This window comes from Podarcis melisellensis (genome assembly GCF_964234715.1).
Source record: "Podarcis melisellensis genome assembly, chromosome: 6".
NCBI lineage: Eukaryota > Metazoa > Chordata > Lepidosauria > Squamata > Lacertidae > Podarcis > Podarcis melisellensis.
Window position 1 is genome coordinate 54,879,622 of NC_138538.1, and position 17,616 is coordinate 54,897,237.

General features: G+C 39.8%; 1 protein-coding gene across 1 annotated transcript in view; it reads right to left on the minus strand.

Annotated features, from left to right (window-relative positions):
* The window catches only part of FAF1 (Fas associated factor 1), a 166,837-nt gene that overhangs the window by 84,639 nt on the left and 64,582 nt on the right, over window positions 1–17,616 (minus strand). Inside the window, exon 8 of the mRNA XM_081913955.1 lies at window positions 3,220–3,306. Coding sequence (XP_081770081.1) covers window positions 3,220–3,306 — 87 coding nt within the window. The remainder of the gene's footprint in view (window positions 1–3,219; window positions 3,307–17,616) is intronic.

Genomic DNA, 17,616 nt, shown 5'->3' on the forward strand with positions numbered 1-17,616 from the left:
GGGGAAAAATACAGCTGGACACAGGAAAGTCAGAAGGAGATACATACATTGCCCTTTCAGAGCTGTAACAACTAGGAGGGCTATAGAAGCAAAGGGCTCAAGTAATTTTAAGACAGTGTAAGCAATGTAGAATGGCATGTAGGAAAGTCGCCCACATTTCTCACTGATCATGCAGGCTGGTGAAAACTTTCTTGGTCTGGATATGGCCCACAAGTCCCACATCAGCCTTCCCCAACCTGGCACCCTCCGGTCGTCCTGAGCTACAACTCCCATCATCCCTGGCCATTGGCTATGCCGGCTAAGACAAATGGGGCTTGTAATCCAAAGCATCTGGAAGGTACCACGCTGGGAAAGGTAGACCTACATTGTCCACCTTGGTTCTTAAAGTGGCCACAAGTGTTTGAGGAGACTATAAGAAGTAAAGCATCTCTTGTTGCTATTTTAAGTCAATTATGTTCACTACAATAATAGTTTCTATTAAAATCCCAAACTGCTAATGGAACGTATTCACAAACTGTGTACAACTGATTTCCTGCCCCTATAGTTTTACCCCAATAGCTTTACAACATCTTGGAGACAGTTGGGAGTTCACTACCCTAATTGCACCAGACATTATTAAGCTGACATGTTGACTGACAGTGGCAAACAATAAAAAGAAATATCATGGCAAGCGAAATATTTTTAGCGCCAATCAGAGAGATCCCTACCCCCCAAAAGTAGATCATCTGAAAATTGGAGAAATGAAAATCATATACTGTGTTTTAATTAGATCAAGCAGTTACAAATTCCCAGTGCTACCATTATTCCTACTCTGTGGATGCTGGGGAGAAATATCATTCTCATAAGGTAAAACAACATATTAGCTATCTTTCAACACCCTTGTTTCTCAGTTAAATTGATACAGCATGAAAACATTCCCTTACCAGTAGACTTTTAGATACTGCTTTAAGAAAAAAATTGAAAGAGTTATTGGCATCTCTTACAGTTTCCCGTATGTCATTAGCCTAAAACGATAAATGAAGAACATGCCATTGCTCTAAAGGGAAGTGCAGTAACATTGCTTTTAAAAAAAGCTCTTGACTTTGATGCATTTCTGGTAATGCAAAAGATTGAAGCTTATGAGGTTCATAGGAGACTCGATTACACAGGAATCTAATTATTGGAAGTCTATTTAGTTGTCCTGTTTGCTAAGGCAAAGGTTAACGAGAACTGCACTGAAAAAACCTCCTGTGGTATTACAAAGTATTTCTTATGGTGCATAAAATGTAAATGAAAAGTATTCTAATCAAGTCCTTCTTTAACTCTTTGTTAAAAGTTAGATCTCTGCTCTTGGGTAGTACCATTGAGACATCTTTCTGTCAAAAATTAAGTTATTACCAAAAGAAGGGGAATGAAAAAAGAAAGGGGGGGAATCTGACACAAGGGAATATTAGGCGATAAACTTTCTGAGTGAATTGTCTATAAATGACAAAAGAGAGAGAAGTGTTCTAACTGTTATTGCTAATGTTAAATCTTCATAAATATTAAGTTGGTGGCTTTAATTTCAGATAGAAATTAATTATATTTTTGGGAGTAACACGTTCAGAACTGTTTACACAGCTGACAGGCCTCAGCTGCAGTAGTTTCAAGCTGGGAGCTTTCTGGACTCGTCTGCCTGAAAAGCAGATGACTTAACAATCACCAGTTTCATTAAACTTGAAAAGAAAGAAAAAATATCACCTGCAACATTGTCACTTGTTAAAACAGAGTTTAAAAACAGATTTGTGCATTTTATACATGCTGGACATCCTATCCTACAAGGAGGTGTTATGTTTTTGTTGGCTGTTTTCCAAACAGCTGCTGGCATTTGGATTAGAAATCATGGGTTTTCAAATCCTTTCTGGCCTTAACTCAAATAGCAACAGATGACAACACACCAATATATTTCAGAGGTTGCAATTAACCTTGTCTATGTTTGTTTTTATCTAAAGCTTCAGTTCTACTTCCAACAGAAGGACTAGCTACTTTCCCAGAAAATATCAGTGTGGCACTGTTCTGCCAAATGGGCAGCAATGTGCGGCCATTCTTTGAACTCAGTATGCAAAAACAATAAAAATTAAATTAAATACATTAAATTCAGGGAGACAGCACATTTCCCAACAGGTTGCAAAAGAAATCACAGCCATTGCAGTAGTTATTGTAAGATTAAAACATGATTTATGGTCCTAATCCCAAAAGCCTTTTTAAAGTGGACCCTATGACTAGCACACATATAGTAAAACTTTTCCTTTTTTGATGAGCAAAGACAGGAGGTTCCTTCAGTCCTATTCCCTTCCTGTCACAGACTGACTTTTAAATCTTGGAAAATGGACTAGAGAAAAGTATGCAGAGAACTGAAGCCTTAAACATTTCAGGTAGTAATTAAGCACATGCTCAAATGTTGTTTGAATTTGGCTGTCCTTCCTGAATGGGGGTCACAGATATTTATGTGGTCCTACTATTTTTCACCTTTTAAAAAATTAAAAAGACTCCAAATTTTATTAAAAACAATAGTTAACTTACAACATTAGGTGTTATCTTACATCCACTAATAAGGCCCTTCCTATTTTACTAAAAAGGAAAGAGTAGCAAAAAGCATTTGTAGCTGTTACAGATTTGATTCTTTATAGCTCAAATATCCCCCATGTAATATGAATTAAGAGTATTTGTACCATGTTGTTGCAATAAACAAGCTACATTTTCAAGAAGTCTTCCATCTGTTCCTTCCTTCCCTTACTCTTATTCTATTGGTTATTTTAGCCATATAAGCCATATCCCATATCTGAGTCAGCCATCTTCTACTGGCCAGGTCTCTATGAAGGCCCCTCCGTAAAGGAGGCTTGTTCTCTTTCTCACTCACTTGGCACACTTGAAACTCACAAGCCACACAATGTAGGCGCACAGCCTGTTCTGGCCCCTTCCAAACCAGGCAGTAGAAATCCTTGACTGTGCTCTGACTGTGCTCTGGTCATTTCAATTGACCTATTCAGAACAGCTTATGAAATAAATGTTTCAGTGCTTTACTGGATCAGTCAAACAGTTAAGCACCAAATATTGAATTACTAATATAACTTCAGGAGCTTGGACCAACTCCACAATTATATGACACACAGGAGTATAGTAAAAATGAAGTGTTTTTCATAGAGTCTGAAAACAAAACCATCATATGTACGAAAAAAAATGAAGTAAATTGTGACTTACTGAATCATCGGTAGCAGAAGCAGGCCAGCCTTCCCACAACTGATGACGAACAGGGATACTAGTCAGGTCATACACGTTTCGTTTAACCTACAGAAACAACACAAAATTGTTTAGGCGAACTGCTGTTGTCAAAAGTATTTATCCTTTGCAGGGTCATTTAAAATGTGCAAACAATTTCACTCAGCCTCAAAACAATCCTGTTCAGCGATTTAGATATTGCTGTGGAACTCAATCTGAGAAACGACACTTTGCTCAAGGCAACCACAGAGACCTCAATGGGAACTGGGACCCAAATTCAAGGCGCCTACAATCCAAGCCAAAGGCTACATCCACTGGACCACCACCTTCTGAACAGAGTTATTTGAAAGATATTCTCATGGAGTCAAAATGCCAAGCGTAAGCAGAAAGGGCACTGTGTATTTAGTAAACCATAACTGACTGACATGCATAAGATTTTATTCACCCCATGAATATTATGTAAATACAGTCCAGGGTCCTAGTATCTGTTGCTGTGATGTACCATAATTAAGGGAAAGTGAATGCACTGAAGTTGTTCAGTATTCAGTTATTTATTTTAAATATCTCTCACCTACTCTTCATTGCCAAGGCAATCCCAGAACAGGTTATGTCAAGAGTATGTTACATTGAAATCAAAACAAAATGCATATTAAAACAAAGCAACAGAACAGGACCCTAAAATCAACAGGATGGCCTGCAATTCAGCAAATTCCTCCAAAGGTCTGAGCAAATCAGCAAGTTTTCAGCTGGTGCTGGAAACTCAACAGAGTTGGTGCCAGCCATAGGGGGACAGAAGAGAAATCCACAATCTGCACGCCTATACAAAGAAGGCCCTCTCTCGTGTTACTGATGTATGTACAAAATACTGGACTATCCACATGGGAGGCAATCACTAGTTGTACACAAACAGTTCAGGACCACTGATATTTTGCAACACCTACTTGTTGCAGGACCTATGTCTGCCTGCTACTGTTCTCTGTAGCTCTAGGTGCATGTTCATTTTTTTAAAAAACCCATTATATGAGAAGCGCCCCTGTGGAACTTCCATCAGATCCTGTTCAAAGGATGATTTGAAGATTATGAAAATGTATCATGCAATTACGAGGATTGAGGCTGAGGCTGACTTTCCACTTCTTCAACTGGAATGGCCTAAAGTATGGTCTTAAATATCTCTCAAATATATGTTTTTAACAAATATTGCTTCTCTTCAATATTTTAATACATAATGTTAAGTAACTACTTGGAAATTCTGCAACTGCAGAAACTTGTGTAATTATTGAAATAAAATGCACCTATTTGAAGAAAATTCAGTATTAGGTTTTAATACTAAGAATACTAGACCGCTACGAACAATTTAGAAAATAGAAATTAACATTATGGAAAATTCTACCAGAACCTCAACAACTTTCATCCCACCATCAACCTGAGTCTAGACCAAACTACACAGCAGTTTAATTTTCTGGATAGTATTGTGCAACAACACAATGGACATAAAGCACCATCTTTTATTGGAAGCCTACTGACAGCTACATACACGCCCATGCAGTATGGGGGGGCAGCCAGTACATTTCCCCCAAGCCTTGGAGGGCTAAGCTGGTGGGGGTCCCTGCCAGGGGCCTGCCAAACTTACACTGTTATGCCAAGAACACCCTGTGCCTCCCAGCCAACCGGGGATTTAATAGGCGAAACGACCATGTTATGCACTGCAAGGCTTCCATAGTAAAACTAGGATCTGGAACAGATGTGGCGGTGCTGCAGTGGTGTAACTCATGGACTGCGAGTCTATCCAGTGGCGTAGCGTGGGTTGTCAGCACCCGGGGCAAGGCAAGTAATTTGCGCCCCCTAACCCTGAGTGAGCCAGGTAGGGGCGGAGAGCTGCGAGTGCGAGCGCCCCCCCAGATGTTGTGCCCGGTGCGGCCGGCCCCCCCTGCACCCCCCACGCTACGCCACTGGGTCTATCTACCGTATTTTTCCACATGTAAGATGCACCCATGTATAAGATGACTCCTATTTTTTTTAACCCAAAATTAAGGAAATGAAACCCTAAAATAGAAGTGAAAATCTGGATAATGGGTGGTGGCAAGTTGTTGATCTTTTTGGGGGCGATCACCCTCAAAGTTTCCAGCATGAGGTGCATGCAGTTCACCGGTTTGCAGAAGCAAAGGCAGCAACTGGGGCACCACACGCTCCCCCTTGGTGGCAGCAGCTGCTGTGGGGAAGCAGGCTCCCAAGAGGGATGCCAAGGAAGAGCCGGGGGAAGGCAGCAGCCGCTCTATGTCAGGCCATGCCGTCAAGCAAACTGAGCTGAGAAAGGTGGTGAGCGGGCCGGGGGCAGGGTGGGAGTTTGAGATGGGAAGAGGAAAAAAGGAAAGAAGGGCAAAGAAAGGTAGGTGAGGAAGCTCTCAGTGGCGGCAGCTGTTCTTGATCCAGTGGCTGAGCCAGAGGGGATTCAGGAGGCGAGCCAGTCGCCAGCATGCAGCCTGGGGCGGGGGAGAAAGGGGGGATGGCAGCAGGAGGGACCACCTCAGCTCACCCAAGCCAAAATCCCAGACATATGCTTAAATATTTTAAAAATTCCCCCAGATGCCCATGTTCCGTGTACAAGACGACCCCCCAATTCTTTACTAATTTTTTTAGCAAAAAAACTCATCTTATACACGGAAAAATATGGTATATCTATATCATCTATATCTATATATACACAAAGAAGTCGATGGGGCCCACTTTCTCTCGTGACAGTGGCAGATCTACCCATCAGCTATGAGTAAATTTGTTATTTTATTTATAATATGCACATCCCACCTCAGCTGGCAACTAATACAAACTGGTTTCCAAAATATAATAATCTTATGCTGTGTTTTCTAAAATATCTGTTAGTTTTGGCAAGTCTAGAAATAATGCATAAAGTGCAAAATAATATTTTCTGCCAGCTATCACAGCAACAAACATGATACATTTCATTTCAATAATTATGATTATTTCATCAGTCTCAAAAACTAAGATTTTTGTTGACTAACATTAAATACTAAAGCAGCTACATAAGCTGAATGAAGCAAAAGCCTGTGAAGTAAAAATAACTAAAATCTGGAGTTGGATTCCTTACATTCCTTTCTAATTCCAAAGTACAACACCACAGTATTATGAAATAAACAGTATTCTCCTTTTTCCATTCACTCATCTGTAACTGCACTGATTTCAATAACATTCCTTTGCTATTCTAAGCCTGAAAGGCATGCTCTGGTTATAGTGTTATGTTGGTATAAAGCACAATGCCAGACTGATGTGCTGAACAAAAGTGATCAAAGTTCGAGTAACGTTAGCCAACGCACAAGTATTCTGCTTCATTATTCAACCAGAATGACATCTGTTGAGCAACTCGTTGCAGAATACACTAGTTGTTAGAGACCAGCCTCAGCTGGGAGGTACCATGTAAAATGTATTAGGGTTATGTTTGATTAAACAAACTGCTGAGGCTATATTCACAAATGGGTTCTGAAAAGATGCCAAAGTCAGTCTCCCTCTCTAACCACAGCATGTTAAAAAAAAGTCTGCTTTCCCAGTGATGCAACAATGGTGTAATTGTTTAAAAATCTGTCTCTAAACAGATTTTAAAATTTATTTATATAATATGAAAATATACATTCTGTACTGGGGATATTTTTACGTAGACTGAATGCCCATATGTATCTATGCAGCTCTCAAACATGGAGGCAGGGAGAGACTTTACTTGGGCTTGGTGGTCTGAATGGAGGGTGGGGAGGATCTGCAAGCTTAATAATGGGGTTAAACTGTAGATCGTGATGGGGAATCCACAGTCCTTCTGATGTTCCTGTGCTCTCATCAGCTTCAGCTAACATGGCCAATGGTCAAGGGTGATAAGAACTTTAGTTAAGCAATATATTGAAGGCCACAGGTTCCCCAACATAGATCATGCTTGAAGGAGTTTGTGAAAACCTATTGCCTGTTTCTATATGTGGTATCAAGATATTGTAAAATCTTGAGAGATTTTCTGGAGCCAATCAGAAGCAGTGTTAGAGCAGTGAGAGAGCTTGTGCCAACAACTATAGGACTTGTAATGTAAGAGGACAGATACCATGGCTTAACATGAACAAACACAATTTCAGCAGGAACTATAAAGAACTCTGGGCCTAGAGAATACATGCCACATAGATCAGGGGTCCAGCTCACACAATGCTAAGCCAAACTTAGCACAAACAAACAAATGTGCAAGTTCCTGGAGAGGAGATTGCAGCCACTTAGCCCAGCAGTAAAACTGGGGAAGAGCAAGGTTTGGCTTTGTATTGTGTTGAACAAACCTGGGCTCATGGCTAAGCCCTTTCAGAAAACCACAAGCTGTAAAACACAAGGAACCCAATGGTTACAGCTTGTGGTTTGTATGGAGAAAGCTAAACCACAAGCCCGTGTTCTGACAACTTACTAAGCCAAACCATGGCTAAGCTCAGCAGCAAAAAAAAAAAAAGAAAAGAAAAGAAAAAAAGAAAAAAAAAGCAAGGAGCAAAGCATCTAGGAGTTTGGCTTAGTGTTATGTGTGAACCAGACCACAGATATATGTTGAATGCTCTCTCAAATTTAGCCAGAGAAGCCAATAGGTTGTGACAGTCATCTAGCAGAAGGGGGGGGGGGAGAGAGAGAGAGAGACGTACCCTAAGAATCAGAGACAGCAAGCCCATAGGATACACAGACCCCAGAACATAAAATAAAAAATTAGTTCTATCTACTCTCCAATGTACACAGATAATCACTAGATTCCACCAACGGGAAACAGTGGTTGAAGGGATTTCTTTCTGTTCATAAAATTAAAGTTAAGATCCAAGTCATTATGCTTTGGTAGTGGTGCTACAGTTGGGCTTCAGAAAGAGTGTTCAAGAAGATTGCATTTGAATATTTTACATGATTTTCACCATGTAAAACAATGCATGAAAGAATAATTTGCTCTGGAAATGAAAGTAGAGGGTGTAAACTTTATCTAGATGGAACACTAGTGCATTCTAGACACATGCTTCTCCAAACACACACACACACACACACACACACAGAGAGAGAGAGAGAGAGAGAGAGAGAGAGAGAGAGAGAGAGAGAGAGAGAGAGAGAGAGAGATGAGGCATCAGCCAGGGGTGGCCAACTCTCAAGAGACTGCGATCTACTTTTAGAATTAAAAACTGGCAGTGATCTACCTCCATTTTTGAGCTTTTTTGGGGGGGTTCAGCTCAAACTTGTTGAGTTTTTTTTAAGGGAGGAGAAAGGCCCCGCTTTCTGGGGGTTACAAAGAAAAGGCTTTCCCCCCGTTTTTTGGGGGGGTAAAGGCAAGAGACAAACAGGTAAAGTCACTCACAAAAAGATCACTATGGATCAGTTCAGAGAAAGCTTCCAGAGATCATACAACAATGGATGGCGGGGTGAAGGGGCGTGGCAGGAGTCAGAGATCGACCACGATCTACCCAAACCTCATGGGGATCTACCAGTAGATCACGACTGACCTGTTGGACATCCCTGAATTAGAGCATAGGTCATCACAGTGCCCTCCAGATTTTGCTGGACCACAACTCCCATCTGCTCTATGTTTTTTGGGGCTGATGGGAGTTGTAGCCCACATCATTGGGAGGGTACAATGTTAACTACCCTTGCACCAGAGTCTAATGTGATAAAATAAAGCATTTTTACCCAGAAAGGTGATGACATAGCAACTGGAGAAAGGGACTACAATTTTATTGGTGCCTTTTCAGTGTTAGCAATGGGTCATTGCTAACATTCTGAATGTGGGAATTTCAAGGGGAGTTAGAATTGACCACAACAGCATTTTGGTATGCATATTTGGAGCAGAACTTACATTTTCAATAAGTAATGCCATATTTGGGGTATCTATACTGTATCTAGCCTCTTATTTTAAAACAATTCAATATTAAATTATACTCTCGAACACCTTGAAATTGAAAATTCAAACCTTCAATGGTCCCAATTTTATTTACTCAATATTCATTTCCTCTTAATACTGAACTTTTTTCACAAAAACTTCCTAGCACAAGAAACTAGTAAGTTGCTCTGAAAATGGCGTTCTGCAGTACTTCATTTTGGGAAATATAATAAAAAATATCAAGTCTAAATGGCTCTCCGATAAAAACTGTGGAAAACTTCAAAAAAAATGCCAAATGAATAAATCTTCTAGTAATAATAATAATTGTAATAATAATGCCAAATACCTGTTTCTTAGGCTATAAGATGATATTGAATCAAGAAATCCAATATCATCTCCTATCATGTAAGCCAATTAAGAACAAGAGCAAACTAATACCTGAGCAGCTTTATCTGTTTTGTACATACGGCATTATTTTACTATCATCAATGGAATAACACGGTTTGCATTGTGACGTATACCGGGATGTCTCTGTCTTTCAAATATCACATGTCCTGCCCCCAACAGACTTGTTGTTTAAGGGCACCTGCAGCAGCATTGGAAAACAAACAGATCAATACAACAGACAAATGGAGTGATGAGGGGTCATTGACGCGGGATTGTATTACAGAACAGGTGGGTTCCAAGGATTCTTTCTGAGATAGAGACAGAGTAAGAAAGAGAGAAAGCCTAAGATTGTGTGCATGTGTTAATGCCACTTTACTCAGGTTTGTGAAGATACTGTCTAAGGCTGAAACTGAAAACTCATTTGCAAAGACGTATATATCACTGAACACATTGAGTAAACATGATTAGGGTTACACTTGTAAAGGGTAAAGGACAGTGCTGAAAAACAACAAGGGTATTTTCCTGTGAAATCCTTACTTGTTAGATCAGAGCTAAGTCCCATTAAGTTCAATGTGATTCTCATGGAAGTGTGCATAGGATTGCAAGACAAACAAAAGACCAAAAATTATTGCAAGACATTTTTTTTCTTCAGCTTTTCCACATCAAGGTCCCACTTCAGCCCCATATGCACTATGGTACTCAACTCTGACATTTTTTCTCAGTTCTGATTTTTTTAAATAAAAGATAATAATTTTGGACTTCTCTATATTTTTCTCTCTCTTCCTCACTCCGCCTCCTTTTAACTATATCTATATCTATATCTATATATCTATATCGATATAAATATATAGATATATTCATTGATTACTAGCCCCACTTTAACTTTCTCCTTTTCTTGCTCTGTCCCCCTCTCTTTCTCCAAACCCTTTCCCTCTCATTAGAAAATCCTAATGATTCCTAACATGGAATTTGCCTCTCTTTTTTTACAGCTGCCGCAAACTAGGCTGGTATCTTTATCAAATTTTCTGCCACAACTCAAAGATCTCATTCCTGGTCAGTCTCCATCAGATCATACATTATTAGCATACATGTGAAGTTAGGGTGAATAGGATCTCCCCTATTTTGTTCTCTCTCTTTTTAATTACAAACCAGGAGACAGGGGTCTGGATCTGGAGGACAGTACTGGGAAAGGGCTCATCCTCTCTTCACTGCACTGCTTTCCCTAGTGAAATCACTCCCAAGCTACTGTTTGCCCTGCAGGGGAATTCACACAGTACCATACACAACATCTCTTGTCCCACCTTTAGTTTGGTCCTCATTCATTCCAAATAATATTTTCTTGGCTACAATTTCATCTAGCCTTCAGTAGCTTTCTGGTGCCAATCCCTGATATCTCAAAGGAAGCAATCGGAGAAAGCACTCAAAGTTATATAAAAATTGAGAGAATCTTCTTGATCCATTAGGAGGCACAAAAACAGAAAGACAGCTTTCTTAAAAACAACCAACTTTCTTGATCCTTTTGAGGTTCTTTGCTCGTGACCTCACTATTTCTTTTAAATAACGGGGAGCCATACTGGGGTGAAGGCATCCTCTTCCATTTGTCCCTGTGTCAGTTTCAGTTTATTGGTTAGCTTTTCTAGTAAGGTCATTTCCCATACAATTTGATACCAGTGGTCCATGTTTACTCCTGACAAGTCTCTCCAGTGTATGGCTATGAGGCTTCTGGCTGCTGAGAGTAGGTGGGTTATAAGCTCTGTATAATGTGAGTGGTCATTATGATCTTGGAAGATGATGACCTCACTACTTCTAAGAAACAAAAGAAGTGTGAGAATATATCAGAGTAAGAATAAATTGGTATATCAGGCAATACCTACTTCATGCCCAGCAGCCATGCCTTGATATCCATCAACCTAATATAAATGGTATTTAAATATGCAATAAAAATGTTGTCACAGCCCAAAGGCTCAGTGTGAGTTTCCAGCATTCCTTAGTACAGTGGATCATATCTGCTGATTGTACTTACAGCAGAACAGAAGAGGAGCCCTTATACTAGACCACATAACATTTTCCACAGTAGCCAAATGGAGAGCATCAGCACCTGATACACAGTGGCAAGGGGTTCCAAATTCCCTTTCCCTTAGGAAAGGTTATATAAAAAGGAGAAAATGCTGACTATGTTCCAAATTCACGATCCTCTCAAATCCTCTCCATGTTCTTGGGTGAAAGGCCAAGCATTTCATGAGTAGCAAGAGATGCTAGGAGTTACCAATACTTAAAGTGACAAACTCCCGAAAGAAGATAAGTTGAATGCTTATCAGATAAAGAAACCACAGAATGCTGTCTATAATACTGTTCTCAAATCTTGTAGAGTTACCACAATAACTCAGCAGGTGCAACAGAAGGTTTTGCTAGAACTGAAATGAGAACAAACTACACAATTCTTAATGTTGACAGTGAATGAACATGTTTGGAGACACTTAGCTGTTTATCATGTGTTTGGAAGGGCCAGATACTTTGGCACATATGGTGACATTTTCCAGCTTGACAAAGTATGGGCCAGCAGTTTGGCGTAAGCCTGCAGTGTGTGTTCCTTTGTCTATGGGCATTCAAATTGTGTTTATTGGCTGCAATACTGGTAGCATCAGAGTTGTTGGAAATCTGAATCCCTGGAGCTATAAAGTTTGTGTGTGTGTGTGTGTGTGTGTGAGAGAGAGAGAGAGAGAGAGAGAGAGAGAGATGTTTAAAAGACCATAAGACCATCATTAAAAAAGCATTAAAGCTTTTCTGTAAAACCTGGACAAAAATACTGTAGTGATATTGCATTGATTGCAGCAATGGTATAGTGCTTCAGCATCTAAATTGCTATGAATAGTTTAAACTATCATCTCATTGATTTTACATTATAAAATGAGGTCTAACACTTTATAGATAAAAACTGAAATGCTGACAAAGAGAGCACTCCTTAAGTACGGTAATCCTGCCTTGCAATACCTCAGTTCTCAAACAGCTCCATTTTCAAATGTTTCAGCTCCTGAATGCTGAAAACACAGAAGTAAATGCTCTGGTTTTAAAAAGTTTTTCAGAATCTGAGCATCTGACGCGGCTTCCGCTTGGGTGCAAGAAGCTCTTACAACCAATCCTAAGCCGCACCTCGGTTGTCGAACATTTCGGAAGTCGAACAATTTTCAGGAACAGATTATGCTCGACAACCAAGGTTTGAATGCATAGTTTTACTTTCCGTGTACTTGTGATGCAGGTCAACATGGCATGTTTCCAGTCACCATGCAAGAGAAGTGACCCAGGAATTATAATTAGAGGTTGTCACACAGTTTTAAAAAGCCTTGGAACAAGGAGTGACCGAAGAGCCAACCAAACCCAATTCCAGCAAACAATTTTAGTGGAATCAGGCTGGCCTAAGATTTTTTGCTGCCTCTCTACACTCTAACATGGGGCTTAATAGAGCTGAGTAGTATGTCCATTCCACGTTGCATGATAAGGAGCTGACTGTAACACTCTGTGTTTGTTTTTTAATTTAAAAAAGGGGGGAAACAAACAAATGTAAGTTTGATTCAGTAACTTAACTATCACACAACTGGGTAACAATAAGCTGAATAAAAATTTATATCCAGATTCCCTGACACCATCACTAACATACATGAGGATCCCCAGTTCACTAATATAAACATGCAGTGAAGGAGTCGATAAATCCATCCTTTTGTCATTCCTTTAACCACCTGATTGCAGATACAACATGCAAAGATCAGCTATGAACCAAATTGAAAAAGGTTTGACTGACTGTTTTGAGGAATGGGAGACACCTGAAATGCTAGGGGTACTTTCATTCTAACAAGAAGTTAGATAACCTTTGTGCATCTCTTCCAAAAATGTAGACACTATCTCTCTGTCTGAGAGATTTACACACAAGGCAATCATCTTAGAATTTTGGCAGACTGGTCCAACCACATGTGGAACTCTGTGAGACTGTCCTTGAATTATAATCTTTTTAGGGCTTTGAATAATGTGCTCAGAAAGACTTATCTATGCTTCCCACAGCAGCAATGCGGGAAGCAGCATGGGGAACAGGTGAACACTCCACCCTGATTCTTTCAACCTCGGACATCGTAAGTTGAACAGATCAGCAAGGGCAGCTTCAAAGAGCAGTGCTACGACGGAGAAGCAGTTTCTATTAAATGGAAACCACATCTCCTTCTTTCAGATCAACAGATGGATGGTTGGAAGCACACCTTTTTCCAGCAAAAGAGGAATTGGGAACCCGCTTAAAGCTCCCATTTGCTCCTCTGAAGCCCTGCCCTCCCTTATCTGCCCCACACCTGACATCATGTAGGACCTCAAGTGTAGAACAGATCAGAGTAGCTCTCCTAAGATAGTCTGAGGACCAAAGATTCCATCACCCCTTACTTATCCCAAGCTTTTCAAAGGTAGCTGAACCACTGTGGTAGAGTGGAACACTTGAGAGAAATTTTGAGCCTCATAGCAGAAAACACTCAGAGGCTCTCAAGTAAGATCAAGTATGTGAGGTTAGGAAAAAAATGACCTTGAGAGATTATTTGACTGAGCAGTTTAATTTGTGCCTGGAATAAGCCAAGATAATAATGAAGCAGAGAATGCCAAAACAAGCCATTCCAAGCAGAGGTTTATTCTCATTATCTAGAAAAATCTCAAATGAACATTCACAGATGTTCAATAGTTCAAGTGTTCAGAGATTTCCCCATCAAATTGTGTCTTTAATACAGTATGATAATTTAATAGTAATATTAAATTAGTAGGTTCATAAATAGCATCTAAAAGTACAGGGGGAGGTTGTGCACAGTTGTTTCTGAGTGGCCATTCCCATCACCCTCTCACACTCTTACATGCCCATGCAACCTATTCATATGTGATAAACCACAAACAAACACACTGCTCATACAAACACCATTGACATGTAGTACATGTACATAGACTCGTTGCTAGCCAATATTTCAATAATGCTGCCTTTCCCTTCTAATTTTCAGTCTATTTTTGTCAGATCCTTAACTTCCACAAGATAGCTGGAAATTAGCGCAACTGTAACCAAGGTAATAAAAATAAACTTAAACCAAAAGGTCTATTGTTTTCAGAGCTATAACTATCTATTATTATCATCATAGACTGTAAGAGTAAAGCGTTTAACTCCACCACACATTCTCATACAGATTACACCTAATTATAAATATACTTCATAATGAACATTAAAGTCTGTGGTATTAAGTATTCTTACATTGTCCTATTAAGCGACTAACAAGCTGTCTTACTATATTCATAGAATGAATTCTTTTTAAAAAAAATTACTTCCATTTAAACTATTCACTAACAAAGCTATTCCTTAGCTCATCCCTGCCATAACCTTCTCTATTCAGAAACATATGGGAAAAGACATTAAATAACCACTGCAAAGCATAGACTTCTAGTATTAGTGCTACACACTGCATACCCCTATTCATTATTCCACCTCCCCTATTTAATCTATCATTAAGATTCAGTGACCCTACACTAAATTTAAAGCAGATCCTTCCTTCCTCCCATGCCTAAATTCACATACTTTTCTAGTTGTAGATGCCCTCAAGTATTACCCACTCTACAGGGTTTCTCTAATCTCAGCTCTGAGCTATGTCGTGCTATACAACCATGGAATTGCCGTTTTATATCTTTAACTATGAGGGCTTGCACTTAAAAAAAACCAACACTGTGCTATTTCATTAGTAGAAAAAACTTACTTAGTAAATTCCAACAGTGTAGGTTATTTTTTTAAAAAATAATAATCCCACAACATTTCATATTCTATAGTACCGCCAACATTATCTTTGTCAAACGCTTTGACAATACATCTCATGAATTGTTATTAGTTTTATCAACAGCAGTACATCCTAGCCAAAGCTTGCTCATCCCTATCCTATCAATCAACCCAGGCATCCATTTAATGAGAAAATAAATGTTGTTTTTTTAAAGGAGAAAGATGATTATTTATGTTCAGCTTTGTGTTTTACAATTTAAAATAGCAAACACATATGCTCTATCTGGCAGTGTCACAAAGTGCTCTGCAAACTCCACCGGTTTGCTGACCAGCCTGGCAGAGCAAGCCTAGATTTCTCTTGGGTATGGTGGTATGTCTGGGATCTGAGAACTTGACAAGGCATTGGATACGAGCCTTCATCAGTTCTCCTGCACCACATGCCTGAAATGTTTTGGTCAAGAGGGCCACAGAGGTGGTAGTGGTGAAATCCAACATTGGCTCTCCCTCTCTGAGGCAAGAGATTTCTCTCCTACTAGAGACGTTAAGTCTGTAGCTTTAGCATGTTAAAACACACGAAGATTTGAATTCATCCAATTCTACAAAGCCTTTGCTTTATAGTAAACCTGAGAAAGCCAAATAACTGAACACACAATTTTGGTTTTATGAAATGGAGGGATAGGTCAGTATTAAAGTTATCTAATGACAACGGCAGAGGGCTACTGAAGAGTTCACTTTTTCTATAGGGTTGGGATATGGAGGGGGGCAATTATATAATATTCCTAATATTTCCAGTCTGGAAAGATTAATTTGGCTTTGCTTTGGTTCTAGACCTTCCTTGAAATGCTTTTGTTCATGCTGCTCTATCAGTCTGGGATAAATGGAAATCTAAAGTAGCTCCATCTACTTTTCTATCTTTTTTAATGGGGTGTTAGGGGAGAGGTAGAATTTCTGGTACTACCTGCCGTGCTCCGCCTTTGGTCCCCACCCTGCACTCAGACCTTACCTTTGGCTCCTAGCAGATGTCAGCATGCAACAGCAGCCAGATCAGGGCAGCTGATGGGTCTCAACCCTTGGTGACTTAGGAACTTCGGCTGCATGTGAAAACAGGCTCCAGAGGATTGAACGGATGAGACTATTCATCGGTCCAAGGGTCAATAAGGTGGTTTCTAGACGTGTTGTAGAGGGAAGTAAGGGACAGATGGGGCTCATCAACCTGGCAAGGCAGCTCATGTAAGAGAAGGAAAACTCTGGTCCTAAATCTTTGCTGCAACGCTTGCACTGATGAAGCAATCTGCTTGTCACTTTCTCCCCTCTCCTTTCCCCACATGCTCTTCTGGGGTTTTTTCCCCCACTGCCACCCTGAGCCAATTTGGAGAGGAGATGGAGAAAGCCCTGTTGTGCTAGCTCAAGTCCTTGTTCAGGCTTCTGCTAATAGAACCTGTTAGTTGAATCTGGCCCCTCATGTCCAATGGAAACGCACCCCCAGGTAAGTGTATGAAGGTTTGCTGGGGAAAATGTGGGTATAAAAGAACCTGTTTTCCTTTCAGGTTTGTCCTGAGAATCAAAGTTTTTGGTCAACAGTTATACTATATACCTGCACTGTTACAGGTTACAGAATTTCACTTGATCCATTAATTAAAGTGTTTGACTATGTGGATGTTTTAAGACTATTCAAAGACATAATTGTTTTTCTTTGATTTGCTGTCCCAAATAGCTGCACAATGGAAATCAACAGGATTAACTTTCCATATGTGGCTGGTTTGTTCAGATTTGGGACGCTATGATAATGGAGAAGATCACTGCACACATTACTGACTCCACAGGCAGCCTTTTTTCTAAAGCATATATGGGATGTTGCTTCCCCTTGGTCTTCAGAAAGGGCACTGGCAAACATACACACACACATCCCGAAAGAAAGAAAGAAAGGAAGGAAGGAAGGAAGGAAGGAAGGAAGGAAGGAAGGAAGGAAGGAAGGAAGGAAGGCAGAATATTTTTTCATTTACTGTTTTTAAAATGTCTTTATCACTTTTTTCCTATATGTATGGTTCCACTAGCCTTTATACTTTTGATATTTCTTTATCATATAGTTTGCCGCATTATTTATTCAAACCTTCCCACTCACCCTTTCCCCTGTCAAATGTGCCTATCTGCTGTTACACTGTAATACCATTTAGATTTCATACTGGCACCATATTCAGTTTTATATTCAATGTTTAAAATCTATATTAAAATAAATAGCAAAGGAAAGGGTAAGATGGGGAGAGAAATGATTTGAAACAGCTGCTACTATTAAGCTTGTACTTTGCCAGAATAAGGCATAATTGCACCAACAAAATCGCATAAGCAC